This window comes from Cherax quadricarinatus, chromosome 35 (genome assembly GCF_038502225.1).
Source record: "Cherax quadricarinatus isolate ZL_2023a chromosome 35, ASM3850222v1, whole genome shotgun sequence".
NCBI lineage: Eukaryota > Metazoa > Arthropoda > Malacostraca > Decapoda > Parastacidae > Cherax > Cherax quadricarinatus.
Window position 1 is genome coordinate 7776383 of NC_091326.1, and position 24984 is coordinate 7801366.

General features: G+C 43.2%; 2 protein-coding genes across 4 annotated transcripts in view; both read right to left on the bottom strand.

Annotated features, from left to right (window-relative positions):
• Positions 1 to 669, bottom strand: part of LOC138853611 (polyhomeotic-proximal chromatin protein-like) — a 36877-nt gene extending 36208 nt beyond the window's left edge. Inside the window, exon 1 of the mRNA XM_070091359.1 lies at positions 295 to 669. The gene's annotated coding sequence lies outside the window, so the exon portion shown is untranslated. The remainder of the gene's footprint in view (positions 1 to 294) is intronic.
• Positions 670 to 8472: 7803 nt separating this feature from the next.
• LOC128695127 (uncharacterized) lies at positions 8473 to 16018 on the bottom strand. 3 transcript variants are annotated; one of them, XM_053785554.1, is made up of 2 exons: positions 15860 to 16018; positions 8473 to 9895 (listed from the first exon to the last, which is right to left on the bottom strand). In XM_053785554.1, the coding sequence occupies exon 2, from the start codon at positions 9887 to 9889 to the stop codon at positions 8672 to 8674; it is 1218 nt and encodes a 405-aa protein (XP_053641529.1). In that variant the 5' UTR covers positions 9890 to 9895; positions 15860 to 16018; the 3' UTR covers positions 8473 to 8671. The 3 variants fall into 3 exon arrangements, with proteins under 3 accessions (XP_053641529.1, XP_053641530.1, XP_053641531.1); XM_053785555.2 differs by lacking the exon at positions 15860 to 16018 and adding an exon at positions 9997 to 10198; XM_053785556.1 differs by lacking the exon at positions 8473 to 9895 and adding an exon at positions 10053 to 11399 and having other exon boundaries at positions 15860 to 16011.
• Positions 16019 to 24984: the final 8966 nt, after the last annotated feature.

Genomic DNA, 24984 nt, shown 5'->3' on the forward strand with positions numbered 1-24984 from the left:
ATTAAAAGCGAACATAGAAAAGAGTAAAGTTAACTTTATGCTGCTTCCTGGGGTCGTCGTCCCCGCGGCCCGGTCTCTCAGAGTTCCTAAGAGATCTCTTCTGAGAATTCCTTAGCGCCCAAATAGAATCAGACTCTATTTCATTAAGGAGTTGAACCCCTCACATGTGTCTTAATCTCACGAGAAAAGACCTTACTGTTGTACTCTTGGTCTGTTGTCTCTCCCGTTTATACTCGCCTATTTTCGATTCTCAGCTCCTGGTCCCGCCTCTTTAACTTCGTTGGAATTACCCACCTTAGTAACCTGGTGTGGAGGGTCCACTTATGACGTGTGTCTTATGATCAAGTCGATCAGGACTGCTGGGTTCCTGACGATCAGGTCTGTCTTATAGCACCTGGACTTGATCAGGTCTGCTGTGGTCTTGATCAGAGCTGTTGTGGTTCTGACGATCAGGTCTGCTGTAGTTTTGATGATCAAGTCTGGCGTAGTCTTGCTGACCAGGGCTCTGTTAAAAATTCAGGGACACACCGTCTACTCTCCATGACCCAGAAAGGAGAGCAAGTGAAAGGTACCTGGGTGTGTGAGGAAGGTAATGAAGAAAAGTGCTTCGTACGTGCTGATGGTCCACAAAGGTGAGGGATTGGTGGACTCAGATGAGGATTGATGGACTCAGGCGAGGATTGATGGACTCAGGCGAGGATTGATGGACTCAGACGAGGAATGATGGACTCAGGCGAGGATTGATGGACTCAGGCGAGGATTGATGGACTCAGGCGAGGATTGATGGACTCAGGCGAGGATTGATGGACTCAGACGAGGATTGATGGACTCAGATGAGGATTGATGGACTCAGACGATGATTGATGGACTCAGACGAGGATTGATGGACTCAGATGAGGATTGATGGACTCAGACGATGATTGATGGACTCAAACGAGGATTGATGGACTCAGACGAGGACTGAGAGACTTAACCTCACTTGTTTTGAATGGGACATTCAATTGAAAGACTTTTCGACCACTCTGAGGCATGAAGACATTTTCCAATTTAATATATATTCTGTGCTCTACAATTCTATGTGCTGGATTGGAAAAACGCCCTCAGTGGGCGAAACGTCTCCTAATCTAATGTCTGAAGTGTTGCACGTGCAGTATGTGTTGCACGTGCAGTCTGTGTTGCACATACAGTCTGATGTGTTGCACGTACAGTCTGTGTTGCACGTGCAGTATGATGTGTTACATGTGCAATCTGATGTGTTTTACGTGCAGACTGTTACACGTGCAGTCTGTGTTACATGTGCAGTCTGATGTGTTGCACGCCTAGTCGAATGTGTTGCACATACCTGGAGGTTACCTGGAGGTTATTCCGGGGATCAACGCCCCCGCGGCCCGGTCCATGACCAGGCCTCCCGATGGATCAGGGCCTGATCAACTAGGCTGTTACTGCTGGCCGCAAGCAGACCAACGTACGAGCCACAGCCCGGCTGATCCGGCACTGACTTTAGGTATCTGTCCAGCTCTCTCTTGAAGGCAGCCAGGGGTTTATTGGCAATTCCCCTAATGCTTGATGGGAGGCTGTTGAACAGTTTTGGGCCCCGGACACTTATGGTGTTTTCTCTTAGTGTACCAATGGCGCCCCTACTTTTTATTGGGGGCATTTTCCATCGCCTGGCCAGTCTTTTACTTTCGTAGGGAGTGATTTCTGTGTGCAGATTTGGGACCATTCCTTCCAAGATTTTCCAAGTGTAGATTATGATATATCTCTCCCTCCTGCGTTCCAACGAGTACAAGTCAAGTGCTTCCAAGCGTTCCCAGTAGTTAAGGTGCTTGACAGAACTTATACGTGCAGTAAAGGATCTCTGTACACTCTCTAGATCTGCGATTTCACCTGCTTTGAATGGAGATGTTAATGTACAGCAGTATTCCAGCCTAGAGAGAACAAGTGATTTGAAAAGGATCATCATGGGCTTGGCATCTCTCGTTTTGAAAGTTCTCATTATCCATCCTATCATTTTCTTTGCACGTGCGATCGTGGCACTGTTGTGATCCTTGAAAGTGAGATCCTCAGACATTACTACTCCCAGGTCCCTTACATTATTTTTCCGCTCTATTGTATGGCCGGAGTCAGTAGTATACTCTGTTCTAGTTATTATCTCCTCCAGTTTTCCATAACGGAGTAGTTGGAATTTGTCCTCATTGAACATCATATTGTTTACCGTTGCCCACTGGAAAACTTTGTTTATATCTTCTTGGAGGTTAACCGCGTCCTCAGCAGATGACAGCCTCATGCAGATCCTAGTATCATCCGCAAAGGATGATACGGTGCTGTGGTGTATATCTCTGTTTATGTCTGATATGAGGATAAGGAATAAGATGGGGGCGAGTACTGTGCCTTGTGGAACAGAGCTCTTCACTATGGCAGCCTCCGATTTAACTCTGTTGACCACTACTCTTTGTGTTCGATTTGTTAGGAAGTTGAAGATCCATCTCCCCACTTTCCCAGTTATTCCTTTAGCACGTATTTTATGGGCTATTACGCCATGATCGCATTTGTCAAATGCTTTTGCAAAGTCTGTGTATATTACATCTGCATTCTGATTTTCTTCCAGTGCATCCAAGGCCATGTCATAGTGATCCAGTAGTTGTGAGAGGCAGGAGCGACCTGCCCTGAAGCCATGTTGCCCTGGATTGTGCAGATTTTGGGAATCCAGGTGATTTGCAATCCTGCTTCTTAGCACTCTTTCAAAGATTTTTATGTGGGACGTCAGAGCTATTGGTCTATAGTTCTTAGCTAATGCTTTGCTGCCACCTTTATGGAGTGGGACTATATCCGTTGTTTTAAGTGACTGTGGAATTTCACCCATGTCCAAGCTCCTCCTCCATAGTGTACTTAGGGCACGCGAGAGGGATTTCTTGCAGTTCTTAATGAAAACAGAGTTCCACGAGTCTGGGCCCGGGGCTGAGTGCATAGGCATGTTGTCAATGGCTTTTTCGAAATCTATCGGAGTTAGGGTAATGTCGGAAATCTGGCATACATTTATGGAGTTTTGAGGCTCATTCATGAAGAAATCATTTGGGTCGTCGATCCTCAGACCGATTAGTGGTTCACTAAACACAGAGTCGTACTTGGATTTCAATATTTCACTCATTTCCTTGTTGTCATCTGTGTAAGTCCCATCCTGTCTGAGTAAGGGCCCGATACTAGATGTGGTATTTGCCTTGTTTTTGGCATATGAAAAGAAATATTTTGAATTTCTTTCAATTTCACTAATAGCTTTAAGCTCCTCCTGCCTCTCCTGGTTCCTGTAAGAGTCATTTAGCTTAAGTTCGATAGTTTCCACTTCCCTGGTCAGCGCCTCCTTTCGTGTATCAGATATTCTAGCACTCCTGAGGAGCTCAGTGACTCTTCGTCGTCTTCTGTAGAGGGAGCGTCTTTTTCTCTCCAGTTTACTCCTGCTCTTCTTCTTTCTTAGGGGAATATGCCTAGAACATGCTTCGGCTACCAGGAAGTTGATCCTTTCAAGGCACTGGTTTGGATCCATGTCATTTAAGACATCTTCCCAACATGTTTCGTTTAGGACATGGTTTACCTGGTCCCAGTTGATGTTCTTGTTGTTGAAATTGTATTTTGTGAAGACACCTTCACAGGTACATGCATTCTGCTGTTCAGGACCCCTATGCATGTACGTCTGGACTTCGATTAGATTGTGATCGGAATTAGTTGTTTTTGATATTCTTATGTCTCTTATCAGGTCCTCATTATTTGTGAAGATAAGGTCAAGTGTGTTTTCTAGTCTTGTTGGCTCCACTATCTGCTGGCTTAAGGTGTGTTTTTCGCAGAGACTTAGTAGCTCATGTGTGTGTGACCTTTCATCTGCGCTACCTCCGGGGATTGTTTCAGCTATAACATTATTTGCTACATTCTTCCATTTTGTATGCCTTAGGTTGAAATCACCAAGCAGTAAGATGTTTGGGGATGGAGCTGGAAGGTTTTCCAAACAGTAATCGATTTTCAGTAGCTGTTCCTTGAACTGTTGTGAGGTTGCATCTGGTGGCTTGTATACAACCACAATGACTAGGTTTTGGTTCTCGATCTTTATTGATAGAACTTCAACTACCTCATTTGTGGTGTTCAGCAACTCCATGCAGATAAGGGACTCTTTGACATACAGGCCAACCCCCCCTTGTTGCCTGTTTTTTCTGTCGCATCTAAAAAAGTTGTAACCACTTATCCATATTTCACTGTCAAAGTGATCTTTTGTGTGAGTCTCTGTGAAGGCTGCAAACATTGCATTAGACTCCACTAGAAGTCCACTGATAAAAGGTATTTTGTTGTTGGTGGATGGCTTAAGGCCCTGTATATTAGCAAATATGAACGAGGTTGTATTCTGTGTTTGTTGGGGGGATTTTGTTATTGGCATCAGTAGTTGTAATTGCACGCACAGTCTGATGTGTTGCACATGCAGTCTAAGGTGTTGCACGTGCAGTCTGATGTGTTGCACATACAGTCTAAGGTGTTGCACGTGCAGTCTGTGTTGCACATATAGTCTGAGGTGTTGCACGTGCAGTCTGATGTGTTGCACGTGCAGTCTGTGTTGCACATATAGTCTGAGGTGTTGCACGTGCAGTCTGAGGTGTTACACGTGCAGTCTGAGGTGTTTCACGTGCAGTCTGAGGTGTTTCACGTGCAGTCTGATGTGTTGCACGTGGTCTGTGTTGCACATATAGTCTGAGGTGTTGCACGTGCAGTCTGATGTGTTGCACATACATTCTAAGGTGTTGCACGTGCAGTCTGTGTTGCACATATAGTCTGAGGTGTTGCACGTACTGTCTGTGTTGCACATGCAGTCTGTGTTGCACATATAGTCTGAAGTGTTGCACGTGCAGTCTGAGGTGTTGCACGTGCAGTCTGATGTGTTGCACGTGCAGTCTGATGTGTTGCACGTGCAGTCTGTATTGCACATATAGTCTGAGGTGTTGCACGTGCAGTCTGATGTGTTGCACATACAGTCTAAGGTGTTGCACGTGCAGTCTGTGTTGCACATATAGTCTGAGGTGTTGCACGTGCAGTCTGATGTGTTGCACATACAGTCGAAGGTGTTGTACGTGCAGTCTGTGTTGCACATATAGTCTGAGGTGTTGCACGTGCAGTCTGAGGTGTTGCACGTGCAGTCTGATGTGTTGCACGTGCAGTCTGAGGTGTTGCACGTGGTCTGTGTTGCACATATAGTCTGAGGTGTTGCACGTACAGTCTGATGTGTTGCATATACAGTCGAAGGTGTTGCACGTGCAGTCTGTGTTGCACATATAGTCTGAGGTGTTGCACGTGCAGTCTGATGTGTTGCACATGCAGTCTGTGTTGCACATATAGTCTGAGGTGTTGCACGTGCAGTCTGAGGTGTTGCACGTGCAGTCTGATGTGTTTCACGTGCAGTCTGAGGTGTTGCACGTGGTCTGTGTTGCACATATAGTCTGAGGTGTTGCACGTGCAGTCTGATGTGTTGCACATACAGTCTAAGGTGTTGCATGTGCAGTCTGTGTTGCACATATAGTCTGAGGTGTTGCACGTGCAGTCTGATGTGTTGCACATGCAGTCTGTGTTGCACATATAGTCTGAAGTGTTGCACGTGCAGTCTGAGGTGTTGCACGTGCAGTCTGATGTGTTGCACGTGCAGTCTGATGTGTTGCACGTGCAGTCTGTGTTGCACATATAGTCTGAGGTGTTGCACGTGCAGTTTGATGTGTTGCACATACAGTCTAAGGTGTTGCACGTGCAGTCTGTGTTGCACATATAGTCTGAGGTGTTGCACGTGCAGTCTGATGTGTTGCACATGCAGTCTGATGTGTTGCACGTGCAGTCTGTGTTGCACATATAGTCTGAGGTGTTGCACGTGCAGTCTGATGTGTTGCACATGCAGTCTGTGTTGCACATATAGTCTGAAGTGTTGCACGTGCAGTCTGATGTGTTGCACGTGCAGTCTGATGTGTTGCACGTGCAGTCTGATGTGTTGCACATGCAGTCTGATGTGTTGCACATGCAGTCTGATGTGTTGCACATATAGTCTGAGGTGTTGCACGTGCAGTCTGATGTGTTGCACATGCAGTCTGATGTGTTGCACATGCAGTCTGTGTTGCACATGCAGTCTAATGTGTTGCACATGCAGTCTGATGTGTTGCACGTGCAGTCTGATGTGTTGCACATATAGTCTGATGTGTTGCACATGCAGTCTGATGTGTTGCACGTGCAGTCTGATGTGTTGCACATATAGTCTGAGGTGTTGCACATGCAGTCTGATGTGTTGCACGTGCAGTCTACACGAGGGTCATTAAGGCTGCATGTAACCTGTTCACTACCAGTCAAAAATTATTCAGTTCTTGAAATAAAGAACATTGAACAAGTAACATTATGACAACGTTACCACTTGGATCTTTAACTGGTAACGCAGAAGAGTGAAGGAAAGCAGGGGGGGGGAGCGGCGGGCCCGGGACTAGAACCAGAAGAGACAGTAAGATAGTAGTGGTAGTTATAGTAGTAGTAGTAGTAGTAGTCATTGTAACTAGTTGATAGTCTAAGTTGGACCGCAACGTCGTCATAAGTGTCATAGTCCTGTGTGCGGGTTGTATGTGTTTTGTCCCAGTTAGTAAGGATCAAAATACTATTAGCTTGTATATACTGTGAGGTATACACTTCTCGGTGTATATACTGTGAGGTATACACTTCTCGGTGTATATACTGTGAGATATACACTTATCGGTGTATATACTGTGAGATATACACTTATCGGTGTATATACTGTGAGGTATACACTTCTCGGTGTATATACTGTGAGATATACACTTCTCGGTGTATATACTGTGAGATATACACTTCTCGGTGTATATACTGTGAGATATACACTTATCGGTGTATATACTGTGAGGTATAAACTTCTCGGTGTATATACTGTGAGGTATACACTTCTCGGTGTATATACTGTGAGATATACACTTCTCGGTGTATATACTGTGAGGTATACACTTCTCGGTGTATATACTGTGATATATACACTTCTCGGTGTATATACTGTGAGGTATACACTTCTCGGTGTATATACCTGTTCATTGTTTTCAGTTTGGTCATTGTCTTCTCAATATGTATCAGTTATCGTTTATTATGTCCTATTTTATCTTAGTTATTTTCTTGAAGCGTTAAAACCGTTTGGATTACTGAGCGTGGGGAGTATTAAGCCTCGATCATCCGTCCGGTAATGACGGCTCTGTTCTGTGATCCCTTTTACTTGTTTTCTTCAGTTTTTTGAAGATGTGAACCCGTAGTTGGCGAATAATGTTCAAAACTTGTCGTCTAAACGAGGGTCATTAAGGCTTCACTTGACCTGCTCCAGCTGCAGGTCATCACGTGACTAAGATTGTCCTCAAGACTCTCTTAATTATAAGCATCCAAGATATCCAGTGTGTGTATTTCGTATTTCTTACTCCAATATCTCGTCACGAACTCTCACGACAAGACATTTGTCCTCTTTCCCGACGAACCTTAACCTAACCTAAACCTGTTCACCACCAGTCATTGACACTAATCCTTCAGAGCAAGACTAGACCTTGTATTCACCCTAAGTGACTCTGGCATAGATAATGTTACATGTGAATGTCCCTCCTCGGTGCCAGTGACCACATTGTCCTGAGTCTGGAATATCTTGTGCAAGTAAATTTGAGCTCACATCTAATAACATTGTAAGTTCATGAGAGATATCTCTTCCGATCGCCCAGAGAGGATCAAATTCTATTGTCTAGTTCCAGAGAGGATCAAATTCTACTATCTAGTTCCAAAGAGGATCAAATTCTATTATCTAGTTCCAGAGAGGATCAAGTTCTATTGTCTAGTTCCAAAGAGGATCAAATTCTATTATCTCGTTCTAAAGAGGATCAAATTCTATTATCTAGTTCCAAAGAGGATCAAACTTTATTATGTAGTTCCAAAGACGATCAAATTCTATTATCTAGTTCCAAAGAGGATCAAATTCTATTATCTAGTTCTAAAGGGGATCAAATTCTATTATCTAGTTCCAAAGAGGATCAAATTCTATTATCTAGTTTTAAAGAGGATCAAATTCTATTATCTAGTTCTAAAGAGGATCAAATTCTGTTATCTAGTTCCAAAGAAAATCAAATTCTATTATCTAGTTCCAAAGAAGATCAAATTCTATTATCTAGTTCCAAAGAGGATCAAATTCTATTATCTAGTTCCAAAGAGGATCAAATTCTATTATCTAGTTCTAAAGAGGATCAAATTCTATTATCTAGTTCTAAAGAGGATCAAATTCTATTATCTAGTTCCAAAGAGGATCAAATTCTATTATCCGGACTAAGTATTTTTACCTGGTATTACCACAAACGTGATAGGAGAAGTCACTCCCTTCACACAGTGTATAAACTGCCTCTCGTTTGCAGTGTATAGGAAACGTATTATATGTAGAAATTTAAATCATAATTTTTATTTAAAGTAACAATTATGTGCATTTAATAACACCCACTCGAATGATAAGGAAAATTTATCACATTTTCCCAACATTTCGCTCATTTCAAAATCATTAACATGGATGTGTAGAGACTATCGATATTTTTTTGTTGCATTTCCTTTCATTTAATCTCAGAATTTTAGGATTATTCTTTAAATATTAGCGACCGTATGGGTCGAAAGGTTTAGCAGGTGGAGGGTAGTTGTAGCCGGTGTTGCAGTTTGGCTGGTAGCTGGTGGTAGATGTTACAGTGTAGACCTGGTCTTTATACACGGTGGAAGTGACGTAGTTGGTGTTGTAGACCACTCTGGTCTGGTACTGGGTTCTGGTCTGGCCGGGAAGCTGCTGGGTTTTTGCAATTGTTTCATAGACGGTCTGGTACTGGGTCTGGGCCGGCAGGTATTCTACCGTTGGTACCACAAGTTTGCTGTAGATGGTGGTGGGCACCACCTGTGTTGATACCACGGTACTCACTACTTGTTGTGGTACTGTCACGGTCCTGGTAACGTACTGCGGCACCTGTTGCGTGCGTACGTACGTGGAGACCACCTGTTGTACTTGGGTCCGTGTCAAGTACTGTATCTGGGTGTTGGGGATCACCACTTCGGTGTAGATGGTGGTGGTGACGGGAACCACCACTGTGGAGTATATTACCTGTGTCTGACCTGGCTGTGTGATGGTCTGAACGACCACGTTGGTGCGGACGACCTCAGTCGTTTTGACCACGTCCTGAGCGGGTATCACCACTGTGGAGTAGATGGTACTGTACTGGGTGTTGTAGATTGTGCGAGTCTGTCCTGGTAGCTGCTGAGTTCTGGTCACATACTGGGTCTTGTAAATGGTGCTGACTACCTGTTGAGGAACCACTAATGTCGAGACCACGTTCCTGACGATTGTTGTTGGTACTTGCTGGATGCGAGTCGTATAAACAGTCTGGTACTGAACTTGCGTCCTCACGTCTTGTTGCGTTTTAGTGACGTAGTAGACCTGGGGAGGCAGAGTGATAACCTGCGTGCGATAGTTTTCCTTGGTTTGGGTGATGATGACTGTCTTGTACTGGACAGAAGGAACCACTTGTGTACGGATGATTTCCGAGAAGATAGTCGTGTAGACGGGATTTGTCCGCACGTCTGTCTGCGTGACATACTGCACGTTGGTGTTGTAGACGGTAGAGGGAATCACCACAGTGGAGTATTGTACCTTTGTGTTGTAGATGGTAGACGGCTGGCAGGGCTTGGGTGTTGGTGGTGCTGGTGGCAGGTACCCGTCCAGTGACGACTCTAAAGCATTGAGGTTACCAAGAAGCTCCCGACGATGTCTGTCAATCGAGCTTCCTCGTGAGAAGCTCACCAGGAGAAGCACCAGGAAGCCCCGCATTATATTCTGTAAGGGAAGAGGGAATCGTGAAACAATGAGCTTAAATCAAACAGTTAAAAACAAAAGAAGCAATGTATATTACATAAGAACATAACAGTAGGACTTACTTGTCTGCTGAAGATCCAAGTCAGAATACCTACAGGAAGTGTCAAACAACATGGGATTTATTTTCTTAAACTTTAATAATATTCTTTACATGTCGTGTTCAATCTGTTTCGAAGAAACTTTTAAAAAATATTGTTTTTTTGTAGTATTTTTCAACATTTTCTAATCTTATATATATAAACTTTTAACTAATGGTTTATAACAATTTATCTCTTAATGACTTTTTTTTACTATTTACTTTCGGAAGTTAAAAGGTACAGCCGGAGAATCGTAATTGTATCCTGTCTTGCCACAGGTTCCTGTAATGGTCTGTGTGACGACCACCTGCCGGGGCCGGTTGACAGTCTGATACACCACTTGTTGTTGATATTGGGTCTGGAGTACCTCTTTGTTTACCACGCGGTCTTGGCCAGGCACCTGGACCACTGAGGTCCGGTACTGTTTCTGGGTATGGATTACAGGCGCAGGTGTGATGTACTGTGTCTGGACGACAGTTTGCACTTGCGTGTAGGGTTGAACACGTGTCTCGTAGCGGGTGGTGTAGATGACGTTGGGAACCACCTGTGTTTTCAAGACTTCATGGGGAACCACCTGGGTGTAGACTTGGGTCTGAGTTACGACATTGGTCTTGTAGACCACCTGCTCGCGAGTCACGTACACGTTTTGGTAGCGAGTGTTGACGGAGGTGTACGGGATGACTTGTTGGCGCTGAACCACACTGGTTCTATATACGTTTTGGCCTGGGATCACCTGCGTCTGCACTTTCTGTTCGTACCTTGTTTGTGTGTAATAGCGAGTGTTTGCTGGCAACTGTTGCTTAACAATGGAGGTTTGGTACTGGGTTTGGTATTTTGTCTCTACCACGTCGCGTCCTGGGATGGTTACCACTTGTGTCTGCTGCTGGTATTTAGTTTCGTAGTTAACTACAGGCTGGTACCTCGTCTGTATCTGTGTTTGCGTGACCTCCACAGGGACGACTTGCGTCTGGACCTGCGTGCGTGTCACGTAGTTAACTTGTGGCACTACGCGAGTTGAGGTCACGTAGATAGTCTGCTGGACGGGAGGGCTTGGGACAGTTTGTGTCACTATTCTGTCAATGTAGAGGACAGACGGCTGCTGGACCACACTGGTCTGGTACTGCACCTGAGTGATGTAACGCGTCTGGAAGAATGTGGTGGGTATCACTTGCTCTTTGTACACAGTAGTTTTGACGTACTGTGTATTAACAACGTTCTGGGTCTGCACGTAGACTGAGGTCTGGACGCGGGTGTCGTACACTACTTTGTTCACAGGAGGACAGTTAACTGGAGGCAGGTAGTCTCCTGGTGGAGGAGGAAGATAACCTCCCTGAGGAGTAGCCGAGGCCAGGGTCACCACCAGCAGCGTCGCCGTCAAGCGCCACATCCTGCAAAGAGAAATTCCACAGGTTAGAACAGCGGTGATTGGAACCCCCGCGTCTCGGCAACTCATTTGGGAATAAAGTCCAATCACGCGCCGCTCCCTCTGTGCAATTTCTCTATGCTTTGTGGGCTGACCCGAGAGGACTTTATCGCCCAGATGAGCCGCGAGGCGCTGACCTGGTTGAATGGCTGACCTGGAGGTATGGCTGACCTGCATGCACGACTGACCTGGATGCACGACTGACCGGATTCTACCGCTAACATGGTGATGCTTGCTCAAGAATACTTTTACCTGTTGCAATGAACGCCTCGCCCGAGTGCCTGCACCTGCAACCCCTCCCATTTTTCCAGCCACGTTTGTTCTTAGGACTTTAAACGCTTTTTTATTCTCTGTCAGAATCTTTTTTTCGAGCCTTTCTAGAACCGAGTTAAATAACCATTTAAAGACACTTAAAAATGACTTCCCTGTCCTTAAAGCAAGAATGGTGTCTTCAAGAACACACTTCAAGACAAACTCCGTCTTCATGTGTACAAATACTGGAATTATCTGTGTAAGACGCTTACAAAACATTAATTGCTGGTAATAAATGATATAATTTACTGTCGGAGAGACTGAGGGAGTCATGAAAGCATGAAAGTAAGGGGTGATGAGGGGGGGGTTAAGAAGAGAGGGAGGAGGGATGGGTGATGGGGGTAGGGGTTTACATGGATGGGAAAGGGACTTGGAGGAGAGGGTTGAAAGGCAGGGACGGGGTTTTAAAGAAGGTAAGGGGAAGGCTAAAAGGAACGGGATGAGATTAAGAGGAAGGGGGAAGGGAAAGAAGAGGAGCAAGTAAAGAGGACTTTCCTGAGAGATCTGACACAGTTCATACACAAATGCAGAATAATGCGATCCTTTGTTGACCGGTGATCCTTTACTGAGAAGACATCAAATATCAACAAGGTCTGGTATTATTCCCATTAGTTGTCCTCAGGTTTTATTCTTCACGTGTTGATGACAAAGACACATAGGCAGTAATTATGTATCTTTATTGATGAATAAGACGCATTTGCGGCATCTGGTTGTCTATGTTGTAACGTTTCGCCAGCACAGCAGTTTCTTAAGGCGAAAAACAGGCGAATATAGCACTGGAGAGGATCAGTCTCCCAGCTTACGGCAGATGATAAAGCCTTGTGTTTGGCCACATGCGTCTGTTGTTGGCTGAGGGGACGGATTCCCTCCTGTCAAAGATGAGGGACTGATCTCAGAGTTACTTCTTCTCTCCTCTCCAGTGTTATATTTGCTTGTATTCAACTGATGAAGCCTGCTGAACAGGCGAGACGTTTCGACAGTAAAGATACCCATGTGTTTTATTCATCAATAAAGGTACCCAGGTGTTGCCCATGTCTTAATTATCGGTAAAGATACCCAGGTATCTTATTCATCGGTAAAGATACCCAGATAGCTGTTTCTGGGATTTGAACATATGTGTATATACGTATACATGTATATATAAACAGAAGAATGAACGTGGACTCGAACCGGGGTTCTGACTGATAACAGGTCCAGTCCTGTACCAGTTAGGACAAAGGTTCGAATCACCGTTCATTCTTTTGGTTATTCATTGACAGTCGTTTAGTACAACTTATCTCGAGTTCGGATTCATGTATACATGTATCTATGTATATACGCATGTATATATATATTTGGTAGGGATGAATTTGGTAGGGCATGCAAAAGAAGAAAATTAAAAGTGAATACAGGAAAGAGTAAGGTTATGAGGATAACAAAAAGATTAGGTGATGAAAGATTGGATATCAGATTGGAGGGAGAGAGTATGGAGGAGGTGAATGTATTCAGATATTTGGGAGTGGACGTGTCAGCGGATGGGTCTATGAAAGATGAGGTGAATCATAGAATTGATGAGGGGAAAAGGGTGAGCGGTGCACTTAGGAGTCTGTGGAGACAAAGAACTTTGTCCTTTGAGGCAAAGAGGGGAATGTATTAGAGTATAGTTTTACCAACCCTTTTATATGGGTGTGAAGCATGGGTGACGAATGTTGCAACGAGGAGAAGGCTGGAGGCAGTGGAGATGTCATGTCTGAGGGCAATGTGTGATGTGAATATAATGCAGAGAATTCGTAGTTTGGAAGTTAGGAGGAGGTGCGGGATTGCCAAAACTGTTGTCCAGAGGGCTGAGGAAGGGTTGTTGAGGTGGTTCGGACATATAGAGAGAATGGAGCGAAACAGAATGACTTAAAGAGTGTATCAGTCTGTAGTGGAAGGAAGGATGGGTAGGGGTCGGCCTAGGAAAGGTTGGAGAGAGGGGGTAAAGGAGGTTTTGTGTGCGAGGGGCTTGGACTTCTAGCGGGCATGCGTGAGCGTGTTTGATAGGAGTGAATGGAGACAAATGGTTTTTAATACTTGACGTGTTGTTGGAGTGTGAGCAAAGTAACATTTATGAAGGGATTCAAGGAAACCGGCAGGCCGGACTTGAGTCCTGAAGATGGGAAGTACAGTGCCTGCACTCTGAAGGAGGGGTGTTAATGTTGCAGTTTAAAACACCCTTCTGGCAAGACAGTGATGGAGTGAATGATGGTGAAAGTTTTTTTTTCGGGCCACCCTGCCTTGGTGGGAATCGGCCAGTGTGTTAATAAAAAAATAAAAAAAAAAAAAATATATTTATATATATATATATATATATATATATATATATATATATATATATATATATATATATATATATATATATATGTGTGTGTGTGTGTGTGTGTGTGTGTGTGTGTGTGTGTGTGTGTGTGTGTGTGTGTACTCACCTATTTGTGGTTGCAGGGGTCGAGTCTTAGCTCCTGGCCCCGCCTCTTCACTGGTTGCTACTAGGTCCTCTCTCTCCCTGCTCCATGAGCTTTATCAAACCTCGTCTTAAAACTATGTATGGTTCCCGCCTCCACTACGTCACTTTCTAGGTTATTCAACTGCCTGACAGCTCTATGACTGAAGAAATACTTCCTAACATCCCTTTGACTTATCTGAGTCTTCAACTTCCAATTGTGACCTCTTGTTTCTGTGTCCCCTCCCTGGAACATCCTGTCTTTGTCCACGCTGTCTATTCCGCGCAGTATTTTATACGTCGTTATCATGTCTTCCCTGACCCTCCTGTCCTCCAGTGGCGTCAGGCCGATTTCCCTTAACCTTTCTTCATAGGGCATTCCCTTTAGCTCTGGAACTAACCTTGTCGCAAACCTTTGCACTTTCTCTAATTTCTTGACGTGCTTGATCAAGTGTGGGTTCCAAACAGGTGCTGCATACTCCAGTATGGGCCTGACGTACACGGTGTACAGTGTCTTTAACGATTCCTTACTAAGGTATCGGAACGCTGTTCTCAGGTTTGCCAGGCGCCCATATGCTGCAGCAGTTATCTGGTTGATGTGTGCTTCCGGGACATGCTCGGTGTTATACTCACCCCAAGATTTTTCTCCTTGAGCGAGGTTTGCAGTCTTTGGCCACCTAGCATATACTCCGTCTGCGGTCATGACTTTGCATTTGGCAGGGTTAAATTCGAGAAGCCAGTTGCTGGACCAGGTGTCCAGTCTGTCCAGGTCTCTCTGAAGTCCTGCCTGATCCTCATCTGATTTAATTCCCCTCATTAACTTCACATCATCTGCGTGTGTGTGTGTGTGTGTGTGTGTGTGTGTGTGTGTGTGTGTGTGTGTGTGTGTGTGTGTGTGTGTGTGTGTGTGTGTGTGTGTGTGTGTGTGTGTGTGTGTGTGTGTGTGTGTGTGTGTGCACAAAAAAAATCGAAAAAAATTATATTCCCAAGCGCTTTTCTTATTTACTTTGCTGGAGGAAAACAAAGGTCGCAGACGGAAGCACTGAGGGAAAGTTCTGAAAGTGTTGGCGCAGAAGCAAGACGCTTACTCACTGACGTGACTTAACGTGTTCAGTGATAATACCCACATAAACGTACTTTTGGGTGCTCATTGCTACTCTCACAGAGGATCGTCATCACCTCGGAGCAGGGAGGAATATACATGAAAATCAAAGCATGCATCCGGATGTACTGGCTGCTTTTGGGAAGTCCACTTGTATGTGAGCACGGCTGGTCACACTTTGATCGGATATATGTGAGTTTACTTTGAAGGCGAATTTATCTACAAAATTCACTGATTCGGGAAATATATATATATATATATATATATATATATATATATATATATATATATATATATATATATATATATATATATATATATATATATATATATCACTGGCGTATAGCAAGTGTTCTGTTGGTCTACTTGCTGTGTTGATAGACTCGTCTCTACTCGTCATATTTCCAATCAATCCTCAAAGGAAACCAGCAGTGTTCGCACACTCAACGTCGTCTACAACTTCACTAAAGAGTATGTTAACTACCACAAGAACTGCTCTGTTTCCTGACGATCACACTGGAGGAGAGGCAGTCGAAGATGGCGATCCACCCACCTTGTTATTTACTGAGATGACCTAGGTAGGAGTGAGCAGAAGAGTTGCACAGCGAATGTGAGGAACCTGACCCGGCAAGCATTATATATACTGATGCAGAGAGAAGGGAACGGCGGCGAGGAAGGAGGGGCGGGGGGCTGGTTGGAAAGGAAGAACAGGAAAAAAAAGCGCGATGAGACCTTGCTAGTGAGAGGTGGGAGCAGTGGTAGTGGTGAGGCTCCAGGAGCGTGCCACAAGTACAGGTCACTTTTTCATGATATATCCTGCCCGGGAAAGTAAAGTCAGCCAAGATTACTTTCTCTTTTATCTGTAGTGCCAATTGTTGTTATTCTCTCGTGTTGTAAATCATTTTTTTTAATGCTCGTTTCGCACTTCTATTGTAACTGCCATAGCATATCGTAACTTGATAATTATAACTCTCATAACCTTCTAGCTGACAATTTATAAATGATTTGCTTCTAGTTTTGCTTCATATAACCAGCTATTACTGCTCGTACAGTGGTAATCGATAAACCTTTTTATTTATATCTTGTAGCTGTCCAGATTTATTTTTCATCTTCTGACAGTTTGAAAGGATGACAGTCTTACGCAAATGGCAGAATGTGACGAATGACTGACCTAAACAAATGGGTGATTGGTGAGTCTGTTAGAAAAAAGCTCCATCACGATCTTGCGTTGGAACGATGTTACATTCAATCTTCAATCTTACAGGCAAAGGGCTAAAGCTTTCTTTTTTGCAATTCTATACTAATATTGATAAAATTTCTCTCTCTCTCTCTCTCTCTCTCTCTTTCTCATATATATATATATATATATATATATATATATATATATATATATATATATATATATATATATATATATATATATATATATATATATGTGTGTGTGTGTGTGTGTGTGTGTGTGTGTGTGTGTGTGTGTGTGTGTGTGTGTGTGTGTGTGTATTATTCACAACAACCACAGGGGGAGTAGAATGATAGCTCTAGGCCTTTCGTGTTGCAATAAGCACATCATCAGGAGCTTGCAAAATTACAGAAAAAAGAAGGATGTTCAAGCAAGTAAGTTCCCAAAGGACGTCTTCACTGGAGTGAGGGAGAGAGAGAGAGAGAGAGAGAGAGAGAGAGAGAGAGAGAGAGAGAGAGAGAGAGAGAGAGAGAGAGAGAGAGAGAGAGAGAGAGAGAGAGAGAGAGAGAGAAGTGGCCGTCTTCCTTGTTATTACAGATGCCTCCCTCTTTAAATGAGTTTATTTAATGAGCCCCGTCTCCTTTACATAACTTTTAGAAGTCTCCCCTTTAAATGTTACCGTTTTCTCGTCCCCTTTAAATGGAGCCGCTGTCCCATGGGTGGCTACCACATAATTGCCAGTGACTTCTGTATCACTGGCAATTATGGGGTAGCATATATATTTATGTATGTAAAGTTACTGGTATCATAGAGGAATATGATTGATTTTTTATTATTGCCACGTTAGGTTCATCTAGGCTATTACAATATCAATGCTTGTGGGATTTTTCTAATGCTATAATATTCATCCTTCTGGCTATGGGCACTGGTATGCCTGGGGGCACTTCTTGTACCCTTCTCTCTCTCTCCCTTTTTTTTTTTTTTTTTTTTTTTTTTTTTTTTTTTTTTTTTACACAGGGTTTGACAAGGTTAAGGATCCCTAGCTTTATTGACAGCTATTTACAGGTTAAGGATTCCTAACTTTATTGGCAAGCTAAGAGCTGTTACCTACATCAGCTCATTTGAAAGCATTTTTATTGTTATGAGACATACAAGTAGGGAACAGGATGAAGTTGGAGCCATCTGTGGGCCAGCATTTTCATTTGATCAACTGACGTTATCTCGTTGACATCATTATGCTGTACGAATGTGTTCCATACTCGAGTCATCCTGGGTATGTATGATCTCAGATGGAGTGATGTTCTGGAGAAGGGTACAGCCAGAGTGAAGTTGCTGCTTTCTGCCCGTCTTGTGGCATAAAAGCTTGTTTCACGCTGTCCTCGAAGTGGATCCAAGTGTGGTATTTTGACAATATTGGCCTTGTACATAACAGTAAGGCCACCAACATCCCTCCTATGTTGAAGGCTCTGCTGAAATGACAGATCTATCCAGGATGGGTCCAGGCGAGAGATGAGACGTCTTGCTCTGTTCTCTACTCTGTCAAGCAGTCGCAGATGAGAGGGGGGGCAGGCAAACCAAGAAAGTGGAGCATACTCAAGGTGTGAGCGTACTTGTGCCTCGTACAGGATCTTGCAACCCCTACTGTCAAGCAGATGCGAGATACGGCGAAGTGCTGTAAGCTTCCTGGCTGCCTTGTTTGCAAGATTTACAACATGGTTCTTCATGGTTAGTTTGGAGTCAAATTTCACCCCAAGGATATCAACTTCTTCTCCAGGTGCCAACATCGTCCCATTCATCCTTACTACTGCACCAGCATTACCATCATGGTGCCTAGAGACTCTCTCTCTCTCTCTCTCTCTCTCTCTCTCTCTCTCTCTCTCTCTCTCTCTCTCTCTCTCTCTCTCTCTCTCTCTCTCTCTCTCTCTCTCTCCCTCACTCCAGTGAAGACGTCCTTTGGGAACGTACTTGCTTGGACATCCTCCTCTTTTCTGCAATTTTACAAGCTCCTGATGATGTGTTGATTGCAACACGAAAGGCCTAGAGCTATCATTCTACTCCCCCGTGGTTGTTTTGCATCCTGTATCGCTTGGTTTGTGATATTTGCATAATATTTAGGTAAAAGTGGTCAATTAGCAAGAACTCAATTAAAATTAAGTTCTTTCTAAATTTTTCTCTTTAAGTTTAAAGATACTTTTTTTCTAATTTATGTTTATGCCAAAATTAATAATTTTGTAACAAAAGAATCTTAGGAAACTTACCTAACCGTATTATAACAAGCGCAATTTAATTTAGCCTAATCCAACTAAATATATTTTAGATAAGTTATAGTGATTTAATAATAAACAAACGCAATTAAATGTATTTTTCTCACTAGGTTCAGAATGATTTTTGCGAAATTATTGCATACAAAAATTTTCGCTTGCCTTATTCGGCAAGAGGAGCGTTCCTATTTAAGCCAAAATCGCAAGTTTTAGTTATTCGACACGACACTATATATATATATATATATATATATATATATATATATATATATATATATATATATATATATATATATATATATATATATATGGAGTTAAAAGATAAAGAATCACACACAAAGTGGGAGTTGTCACAGCTGCTCTTTGCTGATGACACTGTGCTCTTGGGAGATTCTGAAGAGAAGTTGCAGAGATTCGTGGATGAATTTGGTAGGGTGTGCAAAAGAAGAAAATTAAAGGTGAATACAGGAAAGAGTAAGGTTATGAGGATAACAAAAAGATTAGGTGATGAAAGATTGAATATCAGATTGGAGGGAGAGAGTATGGAGGATGTGAATGTATTCAGATATTTGGGAGTGGACGTGTCAGCGGATGGGTCTATGAAAGATGAGGTGAATCATAGAATTGATGAGGGAAAAAGAGTGAGTGGTGCACTTAGGAGTCTGTGGAGACAAAGAACTTTGTCCTTGGAGGCAAAGAGGGGAATGTATGAGAGTATAGTTTTACCAACGCTCTTATATGGGTGTGAAGCGTGGGTGATGAATGTTGCAGCGAGGAGAAGGCTGGAGGCAGTGGAGATGTCATGTCTGAGGGCAATGTGTGGTGTGAATATAATGCAGAGAATTCGTAGTTTGGAAGTTAGGAGGAGGTGCGGGATTACCAAAACTGTTGTCCAGAGGGCTGAGGAAGGGTTGTTGAGGTGGTTCGGACATGTAGAGAGAATGGAGCGAAACAGAATGACTTCAAGAGTGTATCAGTCTGTAGTGGAAGGAAGGTGGGGTAGGGGTCGGCCTAGGAAAGGTTGGAGAGAGGGGGTAAAGGAGGTTTTGTGCGCGAGGGGCTTGGACTTCCAGCAGGCATGCATGAGCGTGTTTGATAGGAGTGAATGGAGACAAATGGTTTTTAATACTTGACGTGCTGTTGGAGTGTGAGCAAAGTAACATTTATGAAGGGATTCAGGGAAACCGGCAGGCCGGACTTGAGTCCTGGAGATGGGAAGTACAGTGCCTGCACTCTGAAGGAGGGGTGTTAATGTTGCAGTTTATAAACTGTAGTGTAAAGCACCCTTCTGGCAAGACAGTGATGGAGTGAATGATGGTGAAAGTTTTTCTTTTTCGGGCCACGGCCAGTGTGATAATAAAAGAAAATATATATATGTATATATATATATATATATATATATATATATATATATATATATATATATATATATATATATTCAACAAGTCGGCCGTCTCCCACCGAGGCAGGGTGACCCAAAAAGAAAGAAAATCCCCAAAAAGAAAATACTTTCATCATCATTCAACACTTTCACCACACTCACACATAATCACTGTTTTTGCAGAGGTGCTCAGAATACAACAGTTTGGAAGCATATACGTATAAAGATATACAACATATCCCTCCAAACTGCCAATGTCCCAAACCCCTCCTTTAAAGTGCAGGCATTGTACTTCCCATTTCCAGGACTCAAGTCCGACTATATGAAAATATCCGGTTTCCCTGAATCCCTACACTAAATATTACCCTGCTCATTCATACATATATGTAATGTAATGTGTATGTGTGTCACAAAAATAATATTCTAAGGAAATGTTAATAGAGGCAATAAATTTGCCAAAGACTTTCATTTATATTCAGGTGTATTTCATGTTCCCGTGAGTTGTCAGTAGATGAGTTGACTCGTCCGACTTCTCCTGCGTAACAATCTTATATAAAAAGTTGAAGAATGGAGGTTAGGTGGCGGTGTGCAGAGTAACCAGATCTTGCACCACACCCACCACTGCACATCTGAACAAATTCCCGGGGTCAGAAAAACACGTTGCTTCATTCATGAAATCAATCAAGGTCACTTATCTAAGAGAACAAGAAGCCTGATGAGAATTAGACACATATGTAACATCTGGGTATCTTTATTGTAGACGTTTCGCCATCCAGTGGCTCTATCAATACAAATTCTAAGAAATAATTGGAAGACAGTAGAACTACATACAAAAGATGAGGTAATCAGTCCGTCAGCTTTGGAGTGGAGAGCAGCACCGTAGTCGTGAAGAATCTGATTCTTCACGACTGGAATCAGTCAAGAGCACTTGTCTCAGAGAACAGGAAGTGCACTTGTTAATTACAACTCTAAGTAATATAAGAACATAAGAAAGGAGGAACACTGCAACAGGTCTACTGACCCATGCAGAGCAGGTCTATGTCCCCCAACCGGATAAGCCCAATGACCCACCCCCCTGGATTAGCCCAATGACCCACCCAGTCTGGTCACCTCCACTCAAGGAAGGAGCACGGCACCAGACCCAGCAGCACAAGCAAGTCAGGTCCAACTCACACCCACCCATACCCACTCATGTATTTATCTAACCTATTTTTAAAACTACACAACGTTTTAGCCTGATTAACTGTACTCGGGAGTTTGTTCCACTCATCCACAACTCTATTACCAAACCAGTGCTTTCCTATATCCTTTCTGAATATGAATTTTTCCAACTTGAAACCATTGCTGCGAGTCCTGTCTTGGCTGGAAATTTTCATCACGCTATTTACATCCCCTTTATTTATTCCTGTTTTCCATTTATACACCTCGATCATATCCCCCCTAATTCTACCCTTTCGAGAGAGTGAAGATTCAGGTCCCTCAGTCTATCCTCATAGGGAAGATTTCTGATACATGGGGTCATCTTTGTCATCCTCCTCTGTACGTTTTCCAGAGCATTTATATCCATTCTCTAATACGGTGACCAGAACTGATCAGCATAGTCTAAATGAGGCCTAACCAAGGATATATAGAGTTGAAGACTTCTATTATTTATACTTCTAGATATGAAGCCAAGAATTCTGTTAGCTATATTGCGAACACTAATGCACTGTTGTCTTGGTTTTAGATTACTGCTAACCAGAACTCCTAAATCCTTTTCGCAATCAGTAGTATTAAGATCTACATTATTTAGTTTATATGTGGCATGGTTATTTACCTGTCCAACATTTAGAACTTTGCATTTGTCAATATTAAACTGCATCTGCCACTTCTCCGACCATTGCATCAGTCTATTCAAATCATCCTGGAGTGCTCTAGTGTCCTCATTAGAATGAATTGGACGGCCTATTTTGGTGTCATCAGCAAATTTGCTTATGTCGCTATTTATTCCCTCATCTATGTCGTTTATGTAAATTGTGAACAACAACGGGCCCAATACTGACCCCTTAGGAACACCGCTTGTGACGTGCCCCCATTCTGATTTCTCCCCATTTATGCAAACTCTCTGCTGCCTATTTGTCAGCCATGCCTCTACCCAGGAAAAAATTTCTCCTCCTATTCCGTGTGCCTTAAGTTTCCTCAATAGCCTCTGGTGTGGAATTTTATCGAAAGCCTTACTGAAGTCCATATACACAATATCATATTCATTACCATGATCTACCTCCTCAAACACCTTAGTGAAAAAAGTTAGTAAATTCATAAAACAAGAACGCCCTTTTGTAAAACCGTGTTGAGACCCATTAATCAATCTGTGCCTATCAAGATTCCATAAATTTTCCGACTATGGAGGTAAGGCTTATTGGTCTATAGTTCGAAGCCAAGGACCTGTCACCTGCCTTGTAAATAGGTATTACATTTGCCATTTTCCACTTATCAGGCACTATGCCAGTTTGTAGTGATATGTTAAAAAGATTAGCCAAAGGTATGCTAAGTTCCTCTTTACATTCCTTTAACACCCTTGCAAACAGTTCATCAGGACCTGGGGATTTGTTAGGTTTTAGTTTCTCTATTTGTCTGAGGACCATGTCACTAGTTACAGCAATCGTGCATAGTTTATTATCATCCTGTTCTACATAATCTGTTATTTCAGGAATATCGCTATTATTTTCCTGGGTGAAAACTGAGAGGAAGTAGGTATTGAGAATTTCACACATATCCTTATCACTGTCAGTGATCTGACCAGAGTTACTCTTAAGTGGGCCAATCTTGTGCCTGATCTTACTTCTGTATATATGAGACACTTCAATATACAATATTTTTTTTTTATATAATTATGACAACGCTTTGCGTTTTTTTTTTTTTACAAAGGTAGTTTGTAAATCAAGCGAAAAGTTTTGGGGGATTTACAAGATGTTTTAGAAGACTGTAAATCAAGCGAAAAGTTTGTCATAAATCATGTTTCCATTCTGTTTGAATGTGTGTACCGATATGTGTGTATACCATGTTGGTTGGTTTAGAAAGACACGTAAGCAAACACTATAACATATTTATTAGAAAACGTTTCGGTCCTGGGACCTTGATCACTTCTAACATACAGAGGTAGGAAGACATTATATATAGGCGGAGAGTGAGGTGTGACGCACGTGACCTGAGGAATGTCATAAGAACATAAGAATGGAGGAACACTGTAGAAGGCCTACTGGCCCATGCGAGGCAGGTCCTTATCAAAACCACCTCTGCCTATGATGAGGACGGGTAGACGATGAAATCACGTGACTCCTGTGTTGTTGGGTTGGTGCTGCTTAAGTATCATGTATGCCAATGTTTTTGAAATTTTGTAGTTTCCAGTGTTGCGTTCAATAGTGTCGGTGACGGCGATTAGTGAGGCTTCTAGGCACCGTCGGCGTCTGAGGTCTGGTTCGGTGAGAACGAGTTGTGCCTCATTCCAGTTCTTCAAATGCCCCGTGGAGTCTCTGTGGAGGACACATGCGTACCTTACATCGTCTCTGTTAGAGGCATTTCGATGCTCATTCAGGCGGACTGCAAGATCTCTGCCTGTCTCGCCTACATATTTCTTGGGACAGAACCCACAGGGGATAGCGTAGACGCCTGCTGTAGAAGTTAGAGGTGTGGGGCTGCGTTTCGTAGTGAGGTCTTTGATAGATGATGTGTTTATGGTGGAAACGTTGATGTTACTCATAGCAAGTGCCCTGCGAGTATTCGTGGCAACATCGCCACATGGGAGTACTATGAACTGTGGCGATGTTGCCACGAATACTCGCAGGGCACTTGCTATGAGTGATCAAGAAGTGATCAAGGTCCCAGGACCGAAACGTTTTCTAATAAATATGTTATAGTGTTTGCTTACGTGTCTTTCTAAACCAACTTGTCGGTATTTATTACCAAGGTTTATACCATACCATGTTGGTATACACACATGCCACGGTGGTATATATACACACCATGCTGGTATACACACCATCTTGGTATACGCACACCATGCTGGTATACACACACCATGCTGGTATACACATACCATGCTGGTATACACACACCATACTGGTATACACATACCATGCTGGAATACACACACCATGCTGGCATACACACACACCATGCTGGTATACACACCATCTTGGCATACGCACACCATGCTGGTATGCACACACCATGCTGGTATACACACCATCTTGGTATACACACACCATGCTGGTATACACACACCATACTGGTATACACATACCATGCTGGAATACACACACCATGTTGGTATGCACACACCATGCTGGTATACACACCATCTTGGCATACGCACACCATGCTGGTATGCACACACCATGCTGGTATACACACACACCATGCTGGTATACACATACCATGCTGGAATACACACACCATGCTGGTATACACACATACCATGCTGGTGTACACACCATCTTGGTATACGCACACCATGCTGGTATGCACACACCATGCTGGTGTACACACACACCATGCTGGTATACACACCATCTTGGTATACACACACCATGCTGGTATGCACACACCATGCTGGTATACACACACCATGCTGGTATACACATACCATGCTGGAATACACACACCATGCTGGTATACACACACCATGCTGGTATACACACCATCTTGGTATACGCACACCATGCTGGTATACACACCATCTTGGTATACGCACACCATGCTGGTATACACACCATCTTGGTATACGCACACCATACTGGTATACACACACCATGCTGGTATACACATACCATGCTGGTATACACACACCATACTGGTATACACATACCATGCTGGAA

What these genes read in the sequence shown, in the direction of transcription:
- LOC128695127 (XM_053785554.1), bottom strand. Translation starts at nt 9,889, where the DNA reads ATGCGGGGCTTCCTGGTGCTTCTCCTGGTGAGCTTCTCACGAGGAAGC.